The sequence below is a fragment of the Centropristis striata genome, chromosome 24 (genome assembly GCF_030273125.1).
Source record: "Centropristis striata isolate RG_2023a ecotype Rhode Island chromosome 24, C.striata_1.0, whole genome shotgun sequence".
In the NCBI taxonomy this organism is placed as follows: Eukaryota; Metazoa; Chordata; class Actinopteri; order Perciformes; family Serranidae; genus Centropristis; species Centropristis striata.
This window is the reverse complement of record NC_081540.1, coordinates 20,422,990-20,444,542: the sequence shown is the minus strand read 5'-3', so window position 1 is coordinate 20,444,542 and position 21,553 is coordinate 20,422,990. Positions and strand designations below refer to the sequence as shown.

General features: G+C 35.4%; 1 protein-coding gene across 2 annotated transcripts in view; it reads right to left on the bottom strand.

Annotated features, from left to right (window-relative positions):
- dmd (dystrophin) overlaps positions 1–21,553 on the bottom strand; it is a 432,308-nt gene that overhangs the window by 142,230 nt on the left and 268,525 nt on the right. For both annotated transcript variants that reach the window (XM_059327929.1, XM_059327930.1), the window contains exons 28-33: positions 20,695–20,808; positions 19,020–19,175; positions 18,763–18,933; positions 13,125–13,307; positions 5,153–5,287; positions 406–555 (exon numbers count right to left, since the gene is read on the bottom strand). In XM_059327929.1, coding sequence (XP_059183912.1) covers positions 406–555; positions 5,153–5,287; positions 13,125–13,307; positions 18,763–18,933; positions 19,020–19,175; positions 20,695–20,808 — 909 coding nt within the window. The remainder of the gene's footprint in view (positions 1–405; positions 556–5,152; positions 5,288–13,124; positions 13,308–18,762; positions 18,934–19,019; positions 19,176–20,694; positions 20,809–21,553) is intronic.

Below are 21,553 nucleotides of genomic sequence, written 5' to 3'. Positions count from 1 at the left end.
TTATGTTATGACCGGGGCACCAGATCAGCAATCAATCAATCAATCAATCAATCAATCAATCAATCAATCAATCAATCAATCAATCAAAGGGTCTCAGAGGATCGGCGACACGGACGACAAGAGACTGATTGTTGAAGTGGAACATCATACAATCATTTATGACATAACATATTGTTTTTATAAGGATAGATGGTCAGATCAACAGATCTTTCACCTCAGAGAAGCAAAGTAAGTTGGTTGTTGTTGTTGTTGTTTACTTTATACACACAGTTTATCCATAGACTGTATAAATAGAGTTTAGAGTTTATCACGGGATCTCGCGGTCTCCCGTATGGTCAGGATTATTGCGTGATCTCGTGATCTCGCGTGTATACGACCGGCTCGCTAAGCTGATGAATGTCTTACCCTGGCCATGAGCTCGTCCCATCGCGTGTTGAAAGTGTCCAGTTTTTGCTGTATCAGTTCATCCAGAACGCCTCCGTCCATCAGCGTCTGGGCCAGCTCCCGGATCTGGTTCCTGTTGTCCTCGGGGTGCCGCAACAGAACCTCTAGACTCTAAACAACACAAAAAAACAACTGATCAATCACATTTGACCACTTTGACATTTCTGTTGTTCTAGCTAACATGAAGTGGGTGCTTTTATGCATAAAAACGTTTGACGTTTTGTTTGAATCATAATAACGTAGGAGAAGCATATTGAAAATTATGCAGGATCTGGTGTTAGGTGATGGCATGTAGAGGATAAAAGAGGTCAATTAGCTCTTTTGGTTTGACCTCGGTGCTTAACAGCTTTTCACATCTTCTGAAATCCCCAAAGAGCTCCCTTTGGCTGATGTCAGTTAGGAGCAGTAAAATACAGCTGAGTGGGCAGTTATTTGCATTTGTGCTGTTCCGAACAGCTTAAAATTAATGAATGTATCCTGGTCTAGAGGCTCTCAGCTTTTTGCATTGTTTAATCTCACCAAATCCCTGGATGTAACATCTAAAGCAATCTGCAAAAGCACAGTTTAAGCAAATTAACAAGTAAGGGTTAAAAGATAAGCCTTTAGCTTTATTTCCCCAGGAAGGACAGCAATGTTTCTAATTGCAAATTTTAACTAAATTCCATTGGATTTACTTTTTTTTTTTTTACTTCTTTTTCTGTGTGTGCCTCACATAACTTTGAAGCTGACATCCTCAGAGAAGCAGGTCCACTGAATCCATTTTTATTTTCTAAGACCAATGATCAAATGAAAATCATCTTTTCCAAAAGTCCTTCACATCACATCTAACCTCTTAATCTCTTCCCACTGAATTCAAGTTAAAAAGAAAAAAAAAAATCTTGGATGTTCATCATGTTCTGAGTGATTGTGATTTTGTGTTACTGGGCAGTTGAATGTATGACTGAGTAGGGGCCTATTCCACCTGCTGCAGGTTAAGAAAGTTGTTATTAGCCCAGTCAATAATTCGCTGAAAACAAAGCTGCTCCATCTAGTTAAAAGGCCTCAGTTTCCATATGATTACACAACAGACAACAAGTTTTATGACTCGTAACGCGGCTTGCGTTAATCACAGGGGACACGTGTACGTTCCGAGGTTATTATAGTTAACGAAAACTTAACGAAAATGAAAACTAGCATTGAAAAAACATTTTCGTTAATTGAAATGAAAATAAAAACGCAAAGCTTTTAATAACTTTTGATGGTACTGAACAAGTCCAAAGTTGATCGGATTCAATCTGTAGGAATTGTTAAAGTATGCGGCATGGAAGTGGCGAAAAACGTCTAAAGCGCCATTTCAATCCAAGATGGCCGACTTCCTGTTCGTTTCTGGGTATGGCTTCTTGAGACTTTTTAGTGCGTCTTCCAATGATACATGTATGTACCAAATTTCGTGTCTCTACGACAAACCTTTTTTAGGGGCTCAATTTTAGGGGGCGCTAGTAGGTCATTTTGCCACAGCCATTTCTGAACCAATGAAATACATAAAGTTTCCGCAGAATTTAATTTTGTCCCAAGATTGGTGAGTTTTGGAATATGATAAAGCTCTCAAAAATGCGATAAATTTGCTGTTATAATAATAATAATAAACGGACTAATTTCAATAGGGTTTTTGCACTGTTAGTCTTCGGGCCCTAAAAATAGCAGCCCAATGAACACTGATAAGAATCTGCTGGCCCTGTTAGTGGCTGAAGCATGACCCAACTGTCCCATACTGATGGGATGATAATCTCTGACTAAGGCCCATCCAATTGTGAGCTAACATCTGAATCGGTGTCAATAAAATAAAGGCTTTCATGACCACGTCACTTCTGTTGTGTGTGCCATGAACACAGAGAGAGACTTGTCTTTGTTCAAATTAATAATAAAATTTTCAATTTATAAAACAAACGATGAACGTCGGAACAATTCTTACCTATTTTTAGTTTAAACAATATCTCATTGTACACAAAAGGAATCCAGAATGTGTACATTGTATAATAGTTTAATTGTGCAATAAAAGCTTGTGTGTGTATATTTTTGTATATATATATATGTATATACATATATATATATATATATGTATATACATATATATATATATATATATATATATATATATGTGTGTGTATAAAGTGCAGTACAGTGAGAATTATTAAAATCTCATTTAAGTATATTTGGAAGACACAAATACTACATTGTTTGAACCAATGAGACAGACTCACCAACAATAACAGTTATTTTTGTATGACAATGACATTTCTCATTTTAATGCTTTTATTTTGAAAGTGCAGTACAGTGAGAATTATCTTTATATATATATATATATATATAAATACAGTTATTTTTGTATGACAATGGCATTTCTCATTTTTGTGCTTTTATTTTGAAAGTGCAGTACAGTGAGAATTATATTTATAGATATATATATATATATATATAAATACAGTTATTTTTGTATGACAATGGCATTTCTCATTTTTGTGCTTTTATTTTGAAAGTGCAGTACAGTGATATAACAGATATATATATAAAGATAATGTCATTGTCATACAAAAATAACTGTTATTGTTGGTGAGTCTGTCTCATTGTTTCAACCAATGTATTTGTGTCTTCCAAATATACTTAAATGAGATTTTTCAACAAGCTAAAATAAAGGTTTTGAATGCTCAAATATAATCTTAGCCGTTTTTTAATGTGCCCCTCTGATTAAACACTGGCCCCTGCTTAGCCCCCACAGTAAAACTGGTCTAGAACCGCCACTGACTACAGGACAAACAGAAGTTCAGCCAATCAGTTGAGCTCAGAGTGATTTATGGGAGGAGGTGTCCCAGGTTGGCAGCAGTCAGCCTTGCTCCCAAGGAGGAGCGGAGCATTTGTTTGGGAGGAGGTGCTCCCTGCTGGGAGGAGCAGTGGAAAGCATATGATCACTGCTTGGTGCAGATCTGGCAGATTTAAGCAGGCTAAACCCTGAGCAGAAGGGTTAGCAGAGAGCTTAGCATCAACCTTCTTGCTTTATAGAGGGAGAAAGCACAACCTGTCCTCTCCTCCTCCTCCTCCTCCTCCTCCTCCTCCTCCTCATCGCCCATTTAGACACACTTCTGCACTCAAAAAACGAATTTGTTCCCAGAACGAAATAAAATTATGGAAATAATTTCCACCTAAATAAAATGCTTTAATTTAGCGAGAAACAGTTTTGTTGAGTGAACAAAATGTAAATATGTCGGGTCAACATGATGTATTTGCATTATTGTTAATTAATTACCAGGGGTCAGTCCAACTAGATTTCTAAGGGTAATTGTAACATACTAACATCATTTTCTTGGGCCATTTAAACGTGTATGACATTCAGTGGTGGAAAGTAACTAAGTACATTTACTCAAGTACTGTACTTAAGTGCAATTTTGAGGTACTTTTACATTACTTGAGTATTTCTATTTTATGTAACTTTATACTTCTACTCCACTACATTTTTAGGCAAATATTGTACTTTTTACTCCACTACATTTAGCTGACAGCTTTAGTTACTTTTCAGGTCGAAATTTAACATAAAAACTTAAAAAATTTAAAGTCATGAGACATTTTTTTTAAGTTAAACCTCACAACAGGATATTAAGTGGTTAAAATCAGCCCCATTTAAAAAAAAAAATTAAAGCACTACTTGCATAAATGCATCAATACAAACAATCTAATAATATATTAGATAATACATTACAATGAGTGGGGGCGTGCTGCATAACGAGTCCTTTTACTTTTGATACTTTAAGTACATTTTGATGCTGATACTTTTGTACTTTTACTTCAGTAAGTTTTGAATGCAGGACTTTTACTTGTAGTGGAGTAATTTCACAGTGTGGTATTAGTACTTTTACTGAAGTAAAGGATCTGAATACTTGTTCCACCACTGATGACATTATTAAGAGTTACTTTATTTAATAGGGTTGTTACAACTACTTTTTAAAATCGTGAAGTACATGAATTAATTGTGCTGAACCAACAAAACAAAGTTAGGTTGAAGTGGTTTAGCCTAAAAGATTACCTTTATCATATGAAAATGAACATAATAGTAATTATTCAGAAATAAATCATTTTTAAACAGAGTATTATATTCAGCAATTTAATTAGGTTGTTTCCACATAAAGTATTCTAGTAAATTTTAAAGTGTTGCATTTTATGCTAAAACTACATGTTTTATAACTGTTCAACCACAAAACATCATTTTATTTAGTAGAAGCTACATGTTAGACTAAGGAGAAGGTAGCAGACACTCTGTTTGCTTTTTTTGAGTCTGGACAAGACTTTTGCATCATATCAACCCCTTCTCATGCATTTCTTTTTTTTTTTTTTCTTTAATTAAAGTATTTATTTAATTTTTAATTTTTCAACATATAGTATAGACACTTACAAACAACCGAGACAGACACCAAAAACAGACAGGAAGAAGAAAAATAAATAAATAAATAAATAAATAAATAAATAAATAAATAAAAATAAATTAAAATAAAATAAAATAAAATAAAATAAAATAAAATAAAACGAAACAAAACAAAACAAAACAAAACAAAACAAAACAAAATAAAATAAAATAAAATAAAATAAAATAAAATAAAATAAAATAATTAAATTAAAATAAAAATTTAAAAAAATTCTTCTCATGCATTTCTGTTCTTTTCACCCTCCTATTCATACTCACATCCAGCGCCTCCTGCAGCTCCTCTGCTCCTCCTTGGAGGTTTTCTGTCTCATCCAGCTTCTGCTCCAGCTGGTCCAGGAAGGCGTTCTCCTGCTCCAAGTAGGAGAGCAACTCACACCAACACGCCCACACTTCCTGCGGAAAAAACCCCACAAAATCATCAGGAGGCGCAGGGGAACACGGAGATTAGAGCAGATTGATGAAAAACAGATTTTTGACATTTTATGTTTTAGAGCAGGGGTGTCAAACTCTGGCCCGCGGGCCAAATTTGGCCCGCAGTGTAATTTTATTTGGCCCGCGAGGCAATACCAAATTATTAGTCACATGCCTCATCTGTTCCTCTTTCAGAAACTCCAGATACTTACTGTTCATGTCATCAATATTTCTCAAGTATGTGTTTTTATTTTTAAGGTATATTCAGATCATGAAAACTTTCCAAAGCACTTTAAGACTTATTTTAAATTTAATTCTCAGATTCACTCTTATTCAACACGTCAATCTTTAGATCTTCATCCTCCAAGATTTCTGACATGCAGAGGTCAATTTATTGTTCAATTTAGGGAATAAATGATGGATAAAAACCTTTTCCCATCTGGAAAGGGACTCCATCTCTGTAAAATGCTTCAAAAGATGTCTGAAAGCTCATTTAACTGCTGTTTTGAAATTCTAGTTCACACACAAATATACTTTTTTAACATGTTCATTTTTGTTTTTATTTGTTTTTGTTATTGTCATTATAACTTGTTGATGATATACATTTGTTTTTTCTATTATCAGTTTATTACTTTCTAATGAAATGTTAGGTGGAGGCTTTAAATAAGCCCATGTGGGTTTTCTGCCTCTCCCTGCACTTTACATTATATGTTATCTTTGCCATTTTATGTAATTCTAACTGTGCAAATAAAATAAAACCAAACTAATAAAATAAAACCAATTATCTTATTATTGTACTATAAAAGCTGACCCGCTGGTATTATACGGCGCATTTACAGCTAATACTACAAATCCCACAATGCCCTGCTGTTGTTTTGGCGCGTCAATCAGGACAGGACCCAGAAACGCTCCTCTGTGACAGTCGTCATAGCAACCTCAAGCTAGAGCTGTCTCCCAGCTACCCCTTCCCAAAAATGGAGAAAAGAAAGGCAGAATTTATTAACCTGTTGAAAAAGTTTATTTTGATATTTAAATCAGAAGGATGCAAATAGAAAAGAGGCATACGATTTTTATTTAATTTTTATTTAATAAATTAATGACATTGATGTGTTTTTTATTTGAAATTTGATTTTGCATGTCTGCACTATTTAGTTATATATTGTATGTTTATAAGCGTTGCTGGTTCCATATTTAATGTTAAAGCAAAACATGTTTGGTATATATTAAAAGGTTTATTTGTTCAATGTTGGCCCGCGATTTTATTCAAGTTTTACATTTTGGCCCATTGTGTACACTGTAAAAAATGTTTGTAGAAATTACAGTAAAACACTGTCAAATTATATCAGAAATAGGGCGTGAAATTAAAAATGTAATATCACCGTAGTAGACACTTTTAATTACCATAAATCAAAGAATAGCACAAAACTTTTACTTTTTTCTGTCATAAACTGTAGAAAACACACAGTTTTGCTGTAAAAAATATTAGATTTTTCATTTAAAATGAATGGAGAAATACCATAATGTCACAAGGACATAACTACCCTAAAAATAATAGCAGACCAAAGGACCTAACAAAGGACCTAAAATGACCAAAAGAGTCACAAAACGACCAAAAAAAAGACAGAAAACAACCAAAAGCGACACAAAACTATCTAAAAAAAGACACAAAATGACCCCAAAAATACATAAAATTATCAAATACAACACAAAATTACCCAAAAAAAGACAGAAAACGACCAAAAGAGACATGAAATTATTTAAAAAAAGACACAAAATGACCAAAAAAATACATAAGATTATCAAATGAGACAAAAAATTACCAAAAAGAGACACAACAGGGATAAAATGGCAAATGATTTTTCAGTCTAAATGACTGATATTTACATTTAAATTTACTGCTGCCGGTATTTTACCGTAAATTAAACAGATTTTTTTTTTACTGTCATAAACTGGGAGAAACACAGTTTTGCTGTAAAAATATAACATTTTTAAAGTAAAATTAATGGAGAAATGTGTGAATGAATGACACAATTACCCCTAAAAATAACTGGAATATTCAGTCTAAATGACAGATTTTGCTGATATTTACATTTAAGTTTACAGTAGAAAACCCACTCACTGTATTTTTTACGGTAAAGTTCTGGCAACCACAGCTGACGGTATTTTACCGTAAATTAAACAGAATATTTTTTACAGTGTATTTGAGTTTGACACCCCTGCTTTAGAGGTTAGAAAGATGGCCGAGCAGCAGCAGAAATATATCAAGCATACATTTGAATTACCAAGAGTACCAAGTAAAGAGGTAATTAACAGGAAAATAAGGCAAAGAGACTCATATCAAGATAGAACAGCAAGAGAAAAAGGGGAAAAACAAGGATTGTGGTTTTATATTCACTTATTCAGCGTTGGTGCAGGCCGTGATACCAACATCTGCTCAACACCAACATGTTTGATGAGTTTATTTCCATCAACATGTTTGATGAGTTTATTTCCATCAACATGTTTGATGAGTTTATTTCCATCTGCAAATTAGCAACAGTTGCTTCTGTCTGGCGAAAGTGATTGAACTGGCTCCTTAATGTAAAATGAGGCAAAATCAAGAAATATGTCTGACAGAAAAAGCGGATTTTGCACAAATAAATGTTTTTTTTTTGTTTTTTTAAGTGCCTGGTAATGCTCCAGCTAATGGCTGTGAGACAATGTTGGTGGCAGCATGCGGTTTATAGCATCAAGTGGAAAGTCATTTTAACAGCAGCTTCTCAAGATGCCAAGAGCTACGAAGAGACAGCCACTTGTGCTCACACCGGCCGAACGAGAGCGAGGAGAAGCCGCTCCTTGAGGAGAAACACAGTGATATAGTGGCTATATAGGAGCTTCTTCTGCACACACAACAATTTTGTCAAGCACGTCAGGCTCTCTCCAGGTTTCAGAGCTGACACTGGTCATGACATATGACATAGAGAGCTGCTATACTTTACGTGTGTTGAGTTGCAGAGGAGCATAAACAGAGCCCTTCAATTCATCTATGACTTATTGAAGCAGCCAGGAAAATGCAACTTCTTATAAAATAGACGTCCACTGCATGAATGATGTTTAAAAGTTGGGTAACGCTTTATAATAAGGTCCTTAATAACCATTAATTAACAAGTAATAAGGCATTGTTCACGCTTTAGATCCGGTAGTTGCAAAAAGCATAGTTAACTGTTAACAGCTGTTTATATATTATTTATAATATATCATAATATAATATTTTATGATAGTAGTTTATTTATTTATGTTTTATTTATCTAGGATGTTTTAATATGTATTTTCCAAATTTCAATTCCAGTGTTTAATCTTCTTGAGATTTAAAAATGAATTGCTGTGGGAAAGGATGTACTCAACAATGCTATTGTTTGTCGTGATAGTTTCTGGGAAAATATATTGTCCTAAAAAAATTGGGTAACACTTTACAATAACCATAATTTATAAATGGTAAACAGATGTTTAATCATCATTTATAAACCGTATATAGGCCATTTAGAATGGTAAATACATAATTTATTAATGTTTAACTAACTACATCATTTATAAATGGCAAATAGATGGTATATTAATGTAAGTTTATAGTTACTTTACCATTAACAAACAGTTAAATTATAATTAATAGTTTATCAATAGCTTTAGTTGCACTCATTATAACATTTTTAACACCATATTAAGTATGTTAATGATTTTAAAATGATGCATACACCTTTAAGAAATTTGTTGAAAACATTTCAAAGATTAAACATGTATAGCACTTTGTAAATGGTTAATAAGTGTTCTATAAACCATCTATAAACAATACTTAGTTGGTTATTGTAAAGTGTTACCAAAAATTGTTATTGTGACTAATTCAGACTATGGGCTGCACTCACCCAGGGAAATTAGGTTCCATCTTCATGTAAAATACAACACATTGTACGCAAACAATGGAATTATGGGATTAGTTTTATCTTATTAAGATTTACCACAAGCCAGATCAGCAAAGCAAGTTAGCAGAGCAGCATATTTGCAAATGGAAGGTGTGAAGGTAAAGGACTGTTGATTAGTTCAATTAAAATAAGTGTAATGTGTGTTGCTAATAATCTTATTTACATGCCAATAAATGTAATCTGTGATGCTGCAGAAATTCTCTTTCTTGCCCAAAACTGTCTGCATGTAGGATCCTTTTAGTTTATGAAAAACCTGTAATCATCACACAGCAGCAGGAAAGATACATGCATCTCCAGATTAAGGGCCACTGTGCACATTTTATGCATCAGGTAAGTAACATGTCAGTCCAGTAAACCAGTAGTTTTCAACCTTTTTGAGTCGCGACCCCCAATTTAACATTCACTGAACAGAATCTCACACGCACAGTTCAGATCACCCAAAAAAGAAACAAAATTACCAAAAGACTCAAAATGACCAAGAAGACACTAAATGACCAGAAAAAGACACAAAATGACCAAAAAAGACTCAAAATTACCAAAAAAGACACAAAATTACCAAAAAAACACACAAAATTACCCAAAAAAGACACAAAATGACCAAAAAAAGACACAAAATGACCCAAAAAAGACACAAAATGACTAAAAAAAGACACAAAATTACCAAAAAAGACTCAAAATGACCAAAAAAGATACAAAATGACCAAAAAAAGACACAAAATGACCCATAAAAGAAAGAAATTACCATAAAAAGACACAAAATGACTAAAAAAGACACTAAATGACAAAAAAAAAAGACATTAAGTGACCAAAAAGACTAAAACACATGAACACTTTAACACAGTGGAGACAGAGCTGACTTCCTAAATGATTTGGTGACCCCCAGAAATCATCTCACGACCCCAATTGGGGTCCCGACCCCAAGGTTGGGAATAGCTGCACTAAACATCTGGAACACTTAGGACTGTCGTGACCTTTTTATCTTAGAAAAAAACCTCCTTTTAAAAACTCAGGCACTCGAATAAAATAAACCACAAAAACATATATATATAAAAAAAGTTGACATCAGCTCAGCCACCGTAGATAGACAATATTTTCTCACTTTGATACTATCTCAGTAGTTGTATCTAGCCGAGCAGACAGTTTTAGCTTTAAGATATCATCTCTGAGATATCTGCCTCCAACCACAGAACATGGATTTATCCAGCGTCTATCTCAATCACACTTTATCACATCCAGCTGTAAAGTTAAACATTAAAGCATCTTGTGTTTATTTTAATTGCCTTGTTTTTGGAATTGCTTGCTATTTGAAGGTCACAAGGTAACATCAAAAATGCAAAAAAAAAGCCTGAAACGGTGCTGCTCGGCTCACCTCCCTCCACCTCAGCTCATCTATAATATACTGTGTACACTCACACTCACACTCACACACACACACACACACACTCACACAGCAACATGCCCCAAAGAGCTGCACTGACGTATGTGAGCACTGCAGCCACAGCCATGACACCATGAACACTAAGGGTGTTGTTACCATGGGTACACGCCCCTCCTTCTTCCCCCCTCCTAAAAGTTTCAAGTGCGTTGTGTCATTATCAGTGGTGGGAGAAGTATTAGGATCCCTTACTTAAGTAAAAGTACTAATAAAACACTGTGAATTTACTCCACTACAAGTAAAAGTCCTGCATTCAAAACTTACTGAAGTAAAAGTACAAAAGTATCAGCACCAAAATGTACTTAAAGTATCAAAAGTAAAAGTACTCGTTTTGCAGAGTGAACCCAATCAGATTGTTTTATATGTTCTAAATATATTATAAGATTATTTATATTGATGCATTTATATAAGTAGCATTTTAATGTTGTCCAGATAGGACCAATTTTAACTACTTAATACACTGTTATGTTTTATAAATGTGTAATCATATTAAATATATGGTATTTTTTTCATGTTGAATCTGACTCTACATGTAGTGGAGTAGAAGTATAAAGTTACATAAAATGGAAATACTCAAGTAAAGTACAAGTACCTGAAAATTGTACTTAAGTACAGTACTTCAGTAAATGTACTTAGTTACTTCCCACTACTGGTCATTACCAATTCCAACCTGGTCTCACAGAAATCCGTGAAATAGCCACGGATTTGCTTAACTCAAATTTCCGTGAAACTGACATGGATTTGGCTACAATGCAAGTTAATGACCGGGTTTATTCATTCATCTGTCACCAGTTTATTTATTTCATTTTTAACTGTACTCATTTCAACTTATCGTACTTCATATAGTCTTGTCCCTGATCCTGTATGTACTTTAATTGGTGTTGAATGTGGTGTATGAGAATTGTGGTTGATTGTTCTTATTTTATCATGGTGCTGCCTTCTTGGCCAGGTCATTCTTGAAAAATAGATTTTAATTTCAATGAATTTTACCTGGTTAAATAAAGGATATTGATTGATTGATGATAATGCCAGTCATATCCCGTGTCTATTCCAACATACAAAGTGATTATGTACATTCACTGAGTGAATATTTAGAAAATAAAACGGTAACACTTTACAATAACCAACTAAGTAATGTTTATAGATGGTTTATAAACCAATTATTAACCATTTTACAAAGTGCTATACAAATTTAATCTTTAAATGTTTTCAACCAATTTCTTAAAGGTATATGAATCATTTCAAAATCATTAACATACTTCATTTTAAAATGTTAAAATGAGTGCAACTAAAGCTATTAATGGACTATTAATTATAAGTGAATTGTTTGTTAATAGTAAAGTATAAACTTACATTAATATACCATCTATTTGTCATTTATAAATAATGTAGTTAGTTAAACATTAATAAATGATCTATTTACCATTCTAAATGGCCTATATACGGTTTATAAATGATGAGTAAACATTAATAAACTATCTGTTTACCATTTATAAATGATGGTTATTGTAAAGTGTTCCCAATAAAACATATATTTCTCGCTAGAAATGTGGTCAAAATCCATTTTTATCCAGAAACTAAGTCAAAATATTGATTTTTTTCACTAAAAATGAGAGAACTGTCCGCCATGTTTTTTGTTCTGACCGCCGGGACCTTGAAAGTCACGTGACTTGGAACAAACCGATAGGAAGTTCCAGAAAAGTGCTGGATCCTTCATTCCCATAATTCAACGCAGTAGCATATTTTCTTAAGTTTCCCCCCAAAAAAGACACAAAATGACCAAAAAAAGACACAAAATGACTAAAAATAGACACAAAATGACCAAAAAAAGACACAAAATGACTTAAAAAAGACACAAAATTACCAAAAAAAGACACAAAATGACTAAAAAAAGACACAAAATGACCAAAAAAAGGAAACAAAATGACCATAAAAGACACAGAATGACCAGAAGACACAAAATTGACACGGACACGGATTTGGCTACAATGCAAGTTAATGACAGTCATATCCCGTGGCTATTCCAACATACAAAGTGATTATGTACATTCACTGAGTGAATATTTAGAAAATAAAACATATATTTCTCGCTAGAAATGTGATCAAAATCCATTTCTATGCAGAAACTAAGTCAAAATATTGATTTTTTTCACTAAAAATGAGAGAACTGTCCGCCATGTTTTTTGTTCTGACCGCCGGGACCTTGAAAGTCACGTGACTTGGAACAAACCAATAGGAACAAATATCCTCATTCATTAACTTGAATTGTAGCGAAATCCGTGTCAGTTTCACGGAAATTTGAGTGATTCTGTGGCTATTTCACGGATTTTGAGTTAAGTGAATCCGTGGCTATTTCACAGATTCCTGTGAGACCAGGTTCACCAATTCATGCTTCCAACTGATCACTGAGAAGACATAAAGTTTGTACCTCAAGAGTTTTACATTTCCCGTCCAGCCGGCTACACAGGCGCTGGTAGTTGGCCGTTAACACGTCCAACTCAGACCGCAAGGCATCGTGGGCCGTGGGCGGAGCTTTGGCGATGAAACTGTTGACGCTGTCAGTCAGGAGTTTGACCTTCAGCTCTTTGGAGTGGACTTCTTCCTGGGCCCTCTGATAGACAGACAGATAGAGAAAATGAGAGTTAAACACACTGAGACACTTTAGTACAGAAGATGATTCAGGCCACATGTGATGATTTATTTGAGTACACTGAAAAGAATTGGAGTGACATTTACTTGAAAAAAGCTAGGCAAGTTTTTCCACACACAAAGTGTTTGTAATCTTTTCTGTTTGGGATCCATTGCTGACATACTTGGGTAAACTTAAGGTTGTGCCCACTTAAAGCCACTTAGCAGCCCTCTAGCATTAGCATTTGCATTTACACTTGTGACATTCATTCATGTGAACTGTAGTGTGTAGTACACGACATAAGCAATGGTGAGCCTAGGTTGTTTTTTTTGTTGTTGTTTTTTGTATTATTTTTCCTGAGTATAAGTATAAGTATTATTATTGTTATTGCAATGCATACAGTGTCCTACATGTTTTGTTTTGGTTTTGTTTGTTGTTTCTTTTTTTTTTCTTTTTTTTGGGGGGGGGGTAATTCATACAAAAAACAAAAAATGATGTGAGCATTGGTCCAAAGTTTTCTTTTGTGAATGTTGTATTTCTGTACATGTCCTGTACTATCAGCGCTCAATAAAAATAAATGTCAAAAAAAAAAAAAAAAAAAAGTGTTTGTAATCTTAACTCGGGCTGTTTCTAAGTAATATTTATTTAATAGAACCACTATTTAAAAAATGAAAATACACAAGTAAATTGCAGATTCACTGATGTCCCTCAGTTACATTTTACTTGGAAATATCAACTAATGAAGCCAGTGAACTGGTTTAGTGAATATTACTTGGAACGAATGATTCAATTTACATACAAAACTGAGGACACATAATAAACAATCACTAAGTAATGCACCACATGAAAAATTGACATTTTAAAGTAAAAGCACTGAATTCGTATTTCGTTGTAGAATTTATAGATGATTGAAATAATAATTACAGAGCCAAAAAATCTCTTTTTTTCAGTGTAGGGACACTTTTTTGGGGGGTTTAATTAATAACATTATATATATATATACTGAAACATTTTACAATAACTTAAATTATACGCCTCATCGGTCAAGAATCAGCAAAAGTGTAAAGAGCTTCATTAGTTACCGCTTGTTCACTATCACATTCTGCAGCAAAAACAATAATTAGTATTTAAACCATGGTCTGACATTCCACCACATTTTACAAAAAATATGCTGACCAATAAAAAAAGAAAAAAAAAGAAAAAAAAACTTGTTTCTCCACAAAGTCAACTTCTCCAGCTACAAATGACACAAACATGTTCTGGCCTGGAGGAAGTGTGGAAGAGCCATTAACTTTACCCAACATTAGCAGTGGTTATATGTCATAAGACGTAGATAAAAACCTGTCTGCGTACTTATAGTCATCTTTAATTATTAAGACTTCTCAGATTAAAGTCATGATTCTGACTTTTTTCACTCAGAATACCGATATTAAAATCCCAGAACTGACTTTTTCCTCATAATTCTGACTTTAAATCCTGAACTCAAGAATTAAAATGAATCCTCTTCTGTACTTCAGGACCTAAGTTTTGGCCAATTTAAATTATTTACATTAACAAGCCCCGGCATGTCAATATAACCTTTAAAAGTAATCTGGACAGTGAAAGAATAGTACATTAACAAACATGATCCACCTGCTGGTAGGCCAGCAGGTTGTTAACAGCCCATTGAATGGGCCGTTACATTAATGTATTAAAGTCATCTTTAATTATTAAGACTCCTCAGATTAAAGTCATGATTCTGACTTTTTTCACTCAGAATACCGAGATTAAAATCCCAGTATTGATTTTTCCCTCATAATTCTGAGAATTGATTGACTTTAAAATCTGAACTCAAGAATTAAAATGAATCCTCTTCTGTATGTACACTACTGGTCAAAAGTTTTAGAACACACCAACTTTTCCAGAATTTAATTGGAAATGATGCAGTTTAATGTCTCAGTGTACTCTGAAATTAATGCACATTTGCAACATTCAAAATTCTTTATTGAGCATGATAGTGTTTTGAAAGTAAAAAAAAAGATTCAAAATCACATTTTATGTTGGACTAAAGGACTAAAAAAAGACACAATGACCAAAAAAAGACACAAAATGACAAAAAAAGGACACCAAAAGACACAAAATGACTAAAAAAAGACACAAAATGACCAAAAAAAGACACAAAATGACTTACAAAGACATGAAAATAATTCAAAAATGGACAAAATAGCCCAAGACTCCATAGAGTTAAGTTGTTAACCCATTTCTTGTTCCCTGAAAAAGGCCTACTTGTATAATTCTGAAATGTACATTATTTTCCAGTTTTGGTTAAGCTTACCTTTTTTTATTTACCTCTGGCAGTTCACCACTTACCTTTGTACCCTTTCAAGCTGTTCATTTGACTTGAACTGCTTGAATTTCAATAAAAAACTGGAAAAATTGGGGTGTTCTAAAACTTTTGACCGGTAGTGTATGTATGTCAATATAAGCTTTAAAAGTAATCTGGACAGTGAAAGAATAGAAAGACAGGTGGCAAAGGACATAGAGAAAGAGGAAGAAGGAAGAAAGGAAGACAGAGAGGAAGAGAGCTTAATGGATGGAGGGATGGATGCACAAACAAATGAATCAATGTATCTTCTGTTGACAAAGCCAGCGAGTGTAAAGAGACGGAGTGAACAACTAAGCCAACGAATCAATGAATGAAGGAGGGAAGGTAATACTTTCCCAAACGAGGGAGGGAGCGAGGGAGCAAGAGAGGAGGGGGATTAAGAGAATAAGCGAGTGAAAAGATTCACGAATGGAGTTTCCTTTAAGCTCGGAGCAGAAAGGGGGAGTGGGAGAGAGGAAGAGGAGGTGCGAGGAGGGAGGAGCAGGGGAGATTAAGGGGAGTGAAATCAATTTTTAATTTTCAACTTGACTCTCAAGTAAACTTTTTGGGGAGGAGGGGTGAATGTAAGAGGTCTGCTATTGCCAGGGCTTCTGGGTGAATAACAAAGCAAATACATTTACATCACAAATACGTCGCATTAAAGTTATGAAAGCTAAAAAAGTAGAGCGGGGAATGGATGCAATTTAGGGAATGGAGGGAATGAGAGCGGAGAAAGGGTTTGATAAACAGACACAAAGCTGTGAGCGAGAGTACCGGAAGATTAAAAGAGGGAAAGAAAAAAAAAGACAGAATGAGAGCAGGTTTTTAACTTTAACAATGAATAGAGAGGCAGGCAGACTGGGGCGTTATCGACCTGGAATTAACCGGATCAAAAGAGAAAAGCAGCTCAGATCTGGGCCTCCACTGTGAATATAGAGAAGATCATGACTTTCCTGAAAAGGCCCAAATGTCAATGAAATTCAAACAGGGCTCCACATATTTAAAATAAGATACACAGGCAATTTAAATGAAAGTGATGACCCTCTACAGACCTATCCAACTGGGCTTACAATATTAAAATCTACAAAGGTAAAGCTAAATCTCAACGAAGCCTCCGAGAACCTAAAATGTTACAAAAGATCCGATGAAAATGTTCAAATCTTTAGTGAAAGGAATAATATCACAGCAGTTTAAGGTTTAAATAAAAGCATAGTTTCTCTTTTTATAGATATTTTTGTAGAGAGCAGAAAAACAAAAGACGCATGAATAGCTGCAACACATTCTAAACGGATATTATCCCGACTTGCTTTTGTGCCTTTATCATTCAAAATCTATCCATGCCTGTAATAACTGAAAATATAAAAAAAATGTACACTTCTAAAGTGCATTTCCAAAAGATGTGATGGTCATACATAAATGAGCCGCATCAGTACTTTAAACTGTCCTCTGCAGCTGGCAAAGTGCACCTTTTCTATGTCATTATTTTAAAGAAAGGCTGAAATAGCATTTCAATATCAAAGACAAGAGATTATTTAATACTGCCCCATTTTTCTGACCTCCTCCTCCTTCCTGATCATTCCCATACTGTCCCTTATTGAACCAATTTGACTATATGATTGTGATGTTTGAGAGACAAACCAAGATGGTGATAAAATTGAATGAACATCCTACTAAATCCCTGCTTCCTGAAGTTTGTAAGAATTAGGCCAAATGCCACTTTTAATGGACCAACTTGCTAGTGTAGTGAAGTAGACCATGAAAAATTGTGGAATACAATTAGCTCAGATTTTCCATTCGAAGGCATATTGGGAACAGTGTGTTTTGGATAGGTGTACTGCATTTTTATGAGGTGGAACACGCTGCTACCTGGTGTGGGTGAAACCCAAGAGGGCTAAGCAGCCTATGCAGCGAGGCCAATATAGAAGTGCCTGAAAATGCATTCTTTCTAATGGCCAGCAGGGGGCGACTCCACTGGTTGCAAAAAGAAGTCCATTTATAGGTAAGTCAATAGAAAAATGATGACTCGTTACTTGATTTATTACCTCAGTAAACATGCTCAAAATGAGTTTATTGTCTCAATAATTAGTTTCAAGTCTCTTCAATACAGCATGATGTTTATTTCGTAAATTGCAGTTCCATTTAGAGTAAAATAGACGATGAAGCAGGGTGTGCTTTAGGGCGTGACTACCATATGATTGCCATATACCACAGTCCACTGTGTATTTTAAAAAACTTTTATTCTTTCAAAGTGAGTTTTTGTTTGCCTAAAAATGTGTTGATTGATGCCTATTTAGACTAAAAGACTGTAAGAAGAGTGCCGTTACTTTAGAACAGGCATGTCCAAACTATTCCACAAAGGCCCGTGTGGCTGCAGGTTTTCGTTTCAACCAAGCAAAAGCACACAGTTTGACCAATCAACTGTCTGAAGACTGAGATCAGTTGATTAACTGAGTCAAGTCTGGTGTGCTGCTGCTTGGTTGGAATGAAAACCTGCAGCCACACGGGCCTTTGTGGAATAGTTTGGACATGCCTGCTTTAGAAGAACAATTGTCCTTTGGCGTAGCATCATTCATTCGATTTACAGCGCTTTTTTTGCTCATTCACCCGTTCACACACACATTAACACTGGTGCCACCTGCCACCAGTGTGCCTTGGTAGCCTCGGCCACCAATATTAATGATTCATTCACACACCGATGAACGCAGCATTGGGAGCCATTTGGGGTTCAGTAACTTGCTCAAGGATACTTCGACATGTAGGCTGCCATGGTCTGGGATCGAACCACCAACCTTCCAATCAATGGGCGACCACTCTACCAACTGAGCCACCCAAAGCCTTCAAAGCAGCAGTTCACAAACCAATGGGTGCATCACGTTGACTACGTCCATTGTTATTATACAGTCCATTGTGAAACCACCATTAAAGACCACATGTGTGGATACTGGGACAGACCAGTCAGTTTCAACAGCAACACCTCCTTAGGTCCTTAGTTCTTTACCAAAACAGAATCCAGATGAAGCAAAATTCAATATATATTTGGGAAACACATAAACAAGGAACACTATACTGTAAGTATGTATTTTATGCACACACCTTGAGCTCCTCCACGGCCTTGCGTAGCTCTTCAGGCGTCTTGTATGTGAAATCTCTCTCCAGGTAGTCTTCCTCTGCCTGGTTGATCCACTCCTGCATCTCCTGCATCTCCTTCCTCAGAGCCATGGTCTTATCAAGGCCGCCTTTCAGAGCCGACTTCTTAGCGTAGGCCTAGACGGAGGAGAGCAACACAAATACTCAGCTAGATTCGGACAATGAAAGCAGGAAGTCCCACCCTCTGGATGAAGGCTACACACCTGTTTGCAGACCATCTCCCACTGGCCGTTGAGTTCGTCCAGTTCTTTCTGGATGTGGATGGCGAACGGTGGCTCCGCCTCTTTCTTCAGGTACAGACCCACCTCATTGATGCCGTTGACGCTGGGCTGGATGGTGTGAATGTCATTCACTAGAGCCTGGCCAATCAGAATGCAGAACGTAGGTTACAAAGCCAGAATTATGACTGTGAATATATTAGAGTGGATCCATTGGTCTTAATGGGAAATCTATGCTTCAATATCTTTACAAGTAGTCATGAAGAAGGTGTTTATCGGCACATTTTCAATTTCCTCTCCATTTCCTTCAGGGATATTTTATAGACTCTTGGATATTTTATGAACTCTAAGGGTTATTTTATGAATTCTCTGGGGCATTTTTATCCCAAGACCGTTTCACTTTTTTCCACTCTATATCTCTCCATTCTCAAGCTTTTATCACCCTGTACCTTGGTAATTGGAAAGTGTTTTACCAACTTTGCTACATTTTGTTTAAATCGTTGTCTCTTCACCTTTTGTTACTGGAGCATGTGGCCTATGACAGAGATTCACTCATCAACATCGGAGAAGGACAGTAAGTGACAGTGCTTGAAATGTGGATGTTGCTTCAAATAAGCCTCAAATTCTGAAAACGGATGCTTGACATCTTCAACCTCAGCTCAATTCATGGTGCAACTAAATGTTTCCCCTTCTGGTCCCTGAATCCAAGTGGACAATCTCCACAGGCTTTTGTTGATGATGTTTTTCTTGTGTAGCATAAAAGAACCATTCCAGGCTTGGAATTTCGTCATTTTAGGGGCGAGGCCATTTGGCCTTCCTGTTCACACTTATTTTAAGGGCACAAAGGCCACATGACAGGGCATAAAGGCCGTTTGGTTAAATTACGCTGGTTTTACCTTTCAGATTAATACCTTAACATTCTCATTCACCAAGAAACATTAATGCACAATATATTAAATATATTAGAAAGGACCTTTTTGGAAAATGACAAATGAACCTGTTTTGAAAAGACGGCAAATGCATATATTTTGAAAAGATGGCAAAATGAATTTCCTGCCTGAGTTCATCTAAGAGTAAGGAAAGAGAAATGCCTCCTCCTGCCATAAAAAGGAACCTGCTGAGGTGAAATTTACATCAGCTAAATGTGGAGCCCTTGTCCCTGAGGTAGGGAAGACGTTAGCGCTATCCCACCTAGCTAGCTATCGCTAGTTTTCATGACGCAAAAATGTCACGTTAAGGAGTCGACTTTAAATAGGCTAATACAATGGTAATTACCTATCAATAGTACTTTCTATAAAAACGTAAATGTTAAGTTCTGTCAAATACTACCACATACTTCAGTCACAACATGTCAAAACAGCTTGTCTGCTAGCTTACCTGTGCTGCATCAACACATGGCTCATTAGAATATTCAATGAGCCATGTGTTGATGCACACACATCTCGAAGGACGGGGAGTGGGTCGGGTTAGCGTTGTGTTTACTGGAACTTTGACAGGGGCGCAAAGGCCACCTTGGCCGTAAATTGAACATTTTTTCACAGGGCATCAAGGCCAGAGTGTTCTGGCCTTGATGCCCTGGCATTCTGTGTTGTACCATGACAATAAATAATTGAACCTTGAAAAAAGATGAAAATAATGTGAAGATGAGTGGATTCCTCACCGTGCACTGCTCTAACTGTTTCTCCAGAGCTTCAGAGTCTCCTAGTGCTGGCCATTCCTCGTTCAGGAACACATCCACATCTGCCATCCACTTCTTCAAAGTCTTCACATCATTCTGGTGGAGAGACAAACATGGTTATTGAACTTAAGACATAAGAACCCAGACCCAGAAATCCTAAAGGAAAATTATGGGGGATATACCACATAGAACACATTTATGATGTTTTTTATAAAAAATTCTGCCCGTCAAAGATCTTTGATGTGACATATATGATACATTGGGCGTTTATTGTATTTATGTTTATGATATTTCTTATTTTAAAATAAAAAATGGAACAGAAATTTGCCTTTTTCTTTGCATCTCCACAACATATTTAAAAAAATTGTGACATTATAAGTGCTGTTTAACAATAAATTATTTTTCAGATTTGTAACACAATAAGAACAAATCAAAAATGAATAAAAACAAATAACCATTTGCCTTTTTGTTTGCATCTCCATAGCATATATCAAAAATTTGACTTTTTCGTTCAGTTCCCTATTGACGAATTAGAATTGTTAAATGGGTTTAAACTTAGCCTCGTAACAAAAAATAAGCTTTTAGAAATTAATTTCACACCCACATTTTGGAGAAGTCTCTTCTTGTCAAAGTCACATGACCACCACACATAAGTGTTGCTGAGGGATTTAATGAGTTAAGGTGAAGCATAAAGCTGAATATGGGAGATTATAGAAGATTTAACCCTTTGATGCACAACATGGGTCTAAAGTGACCCAGTGACAGAGGTTTTATGTTCTTTATCTTTGAAATTAATTATTTTCATCATTCAGTTTTCCAGGTTTTCCTCAATTAGTTTGTT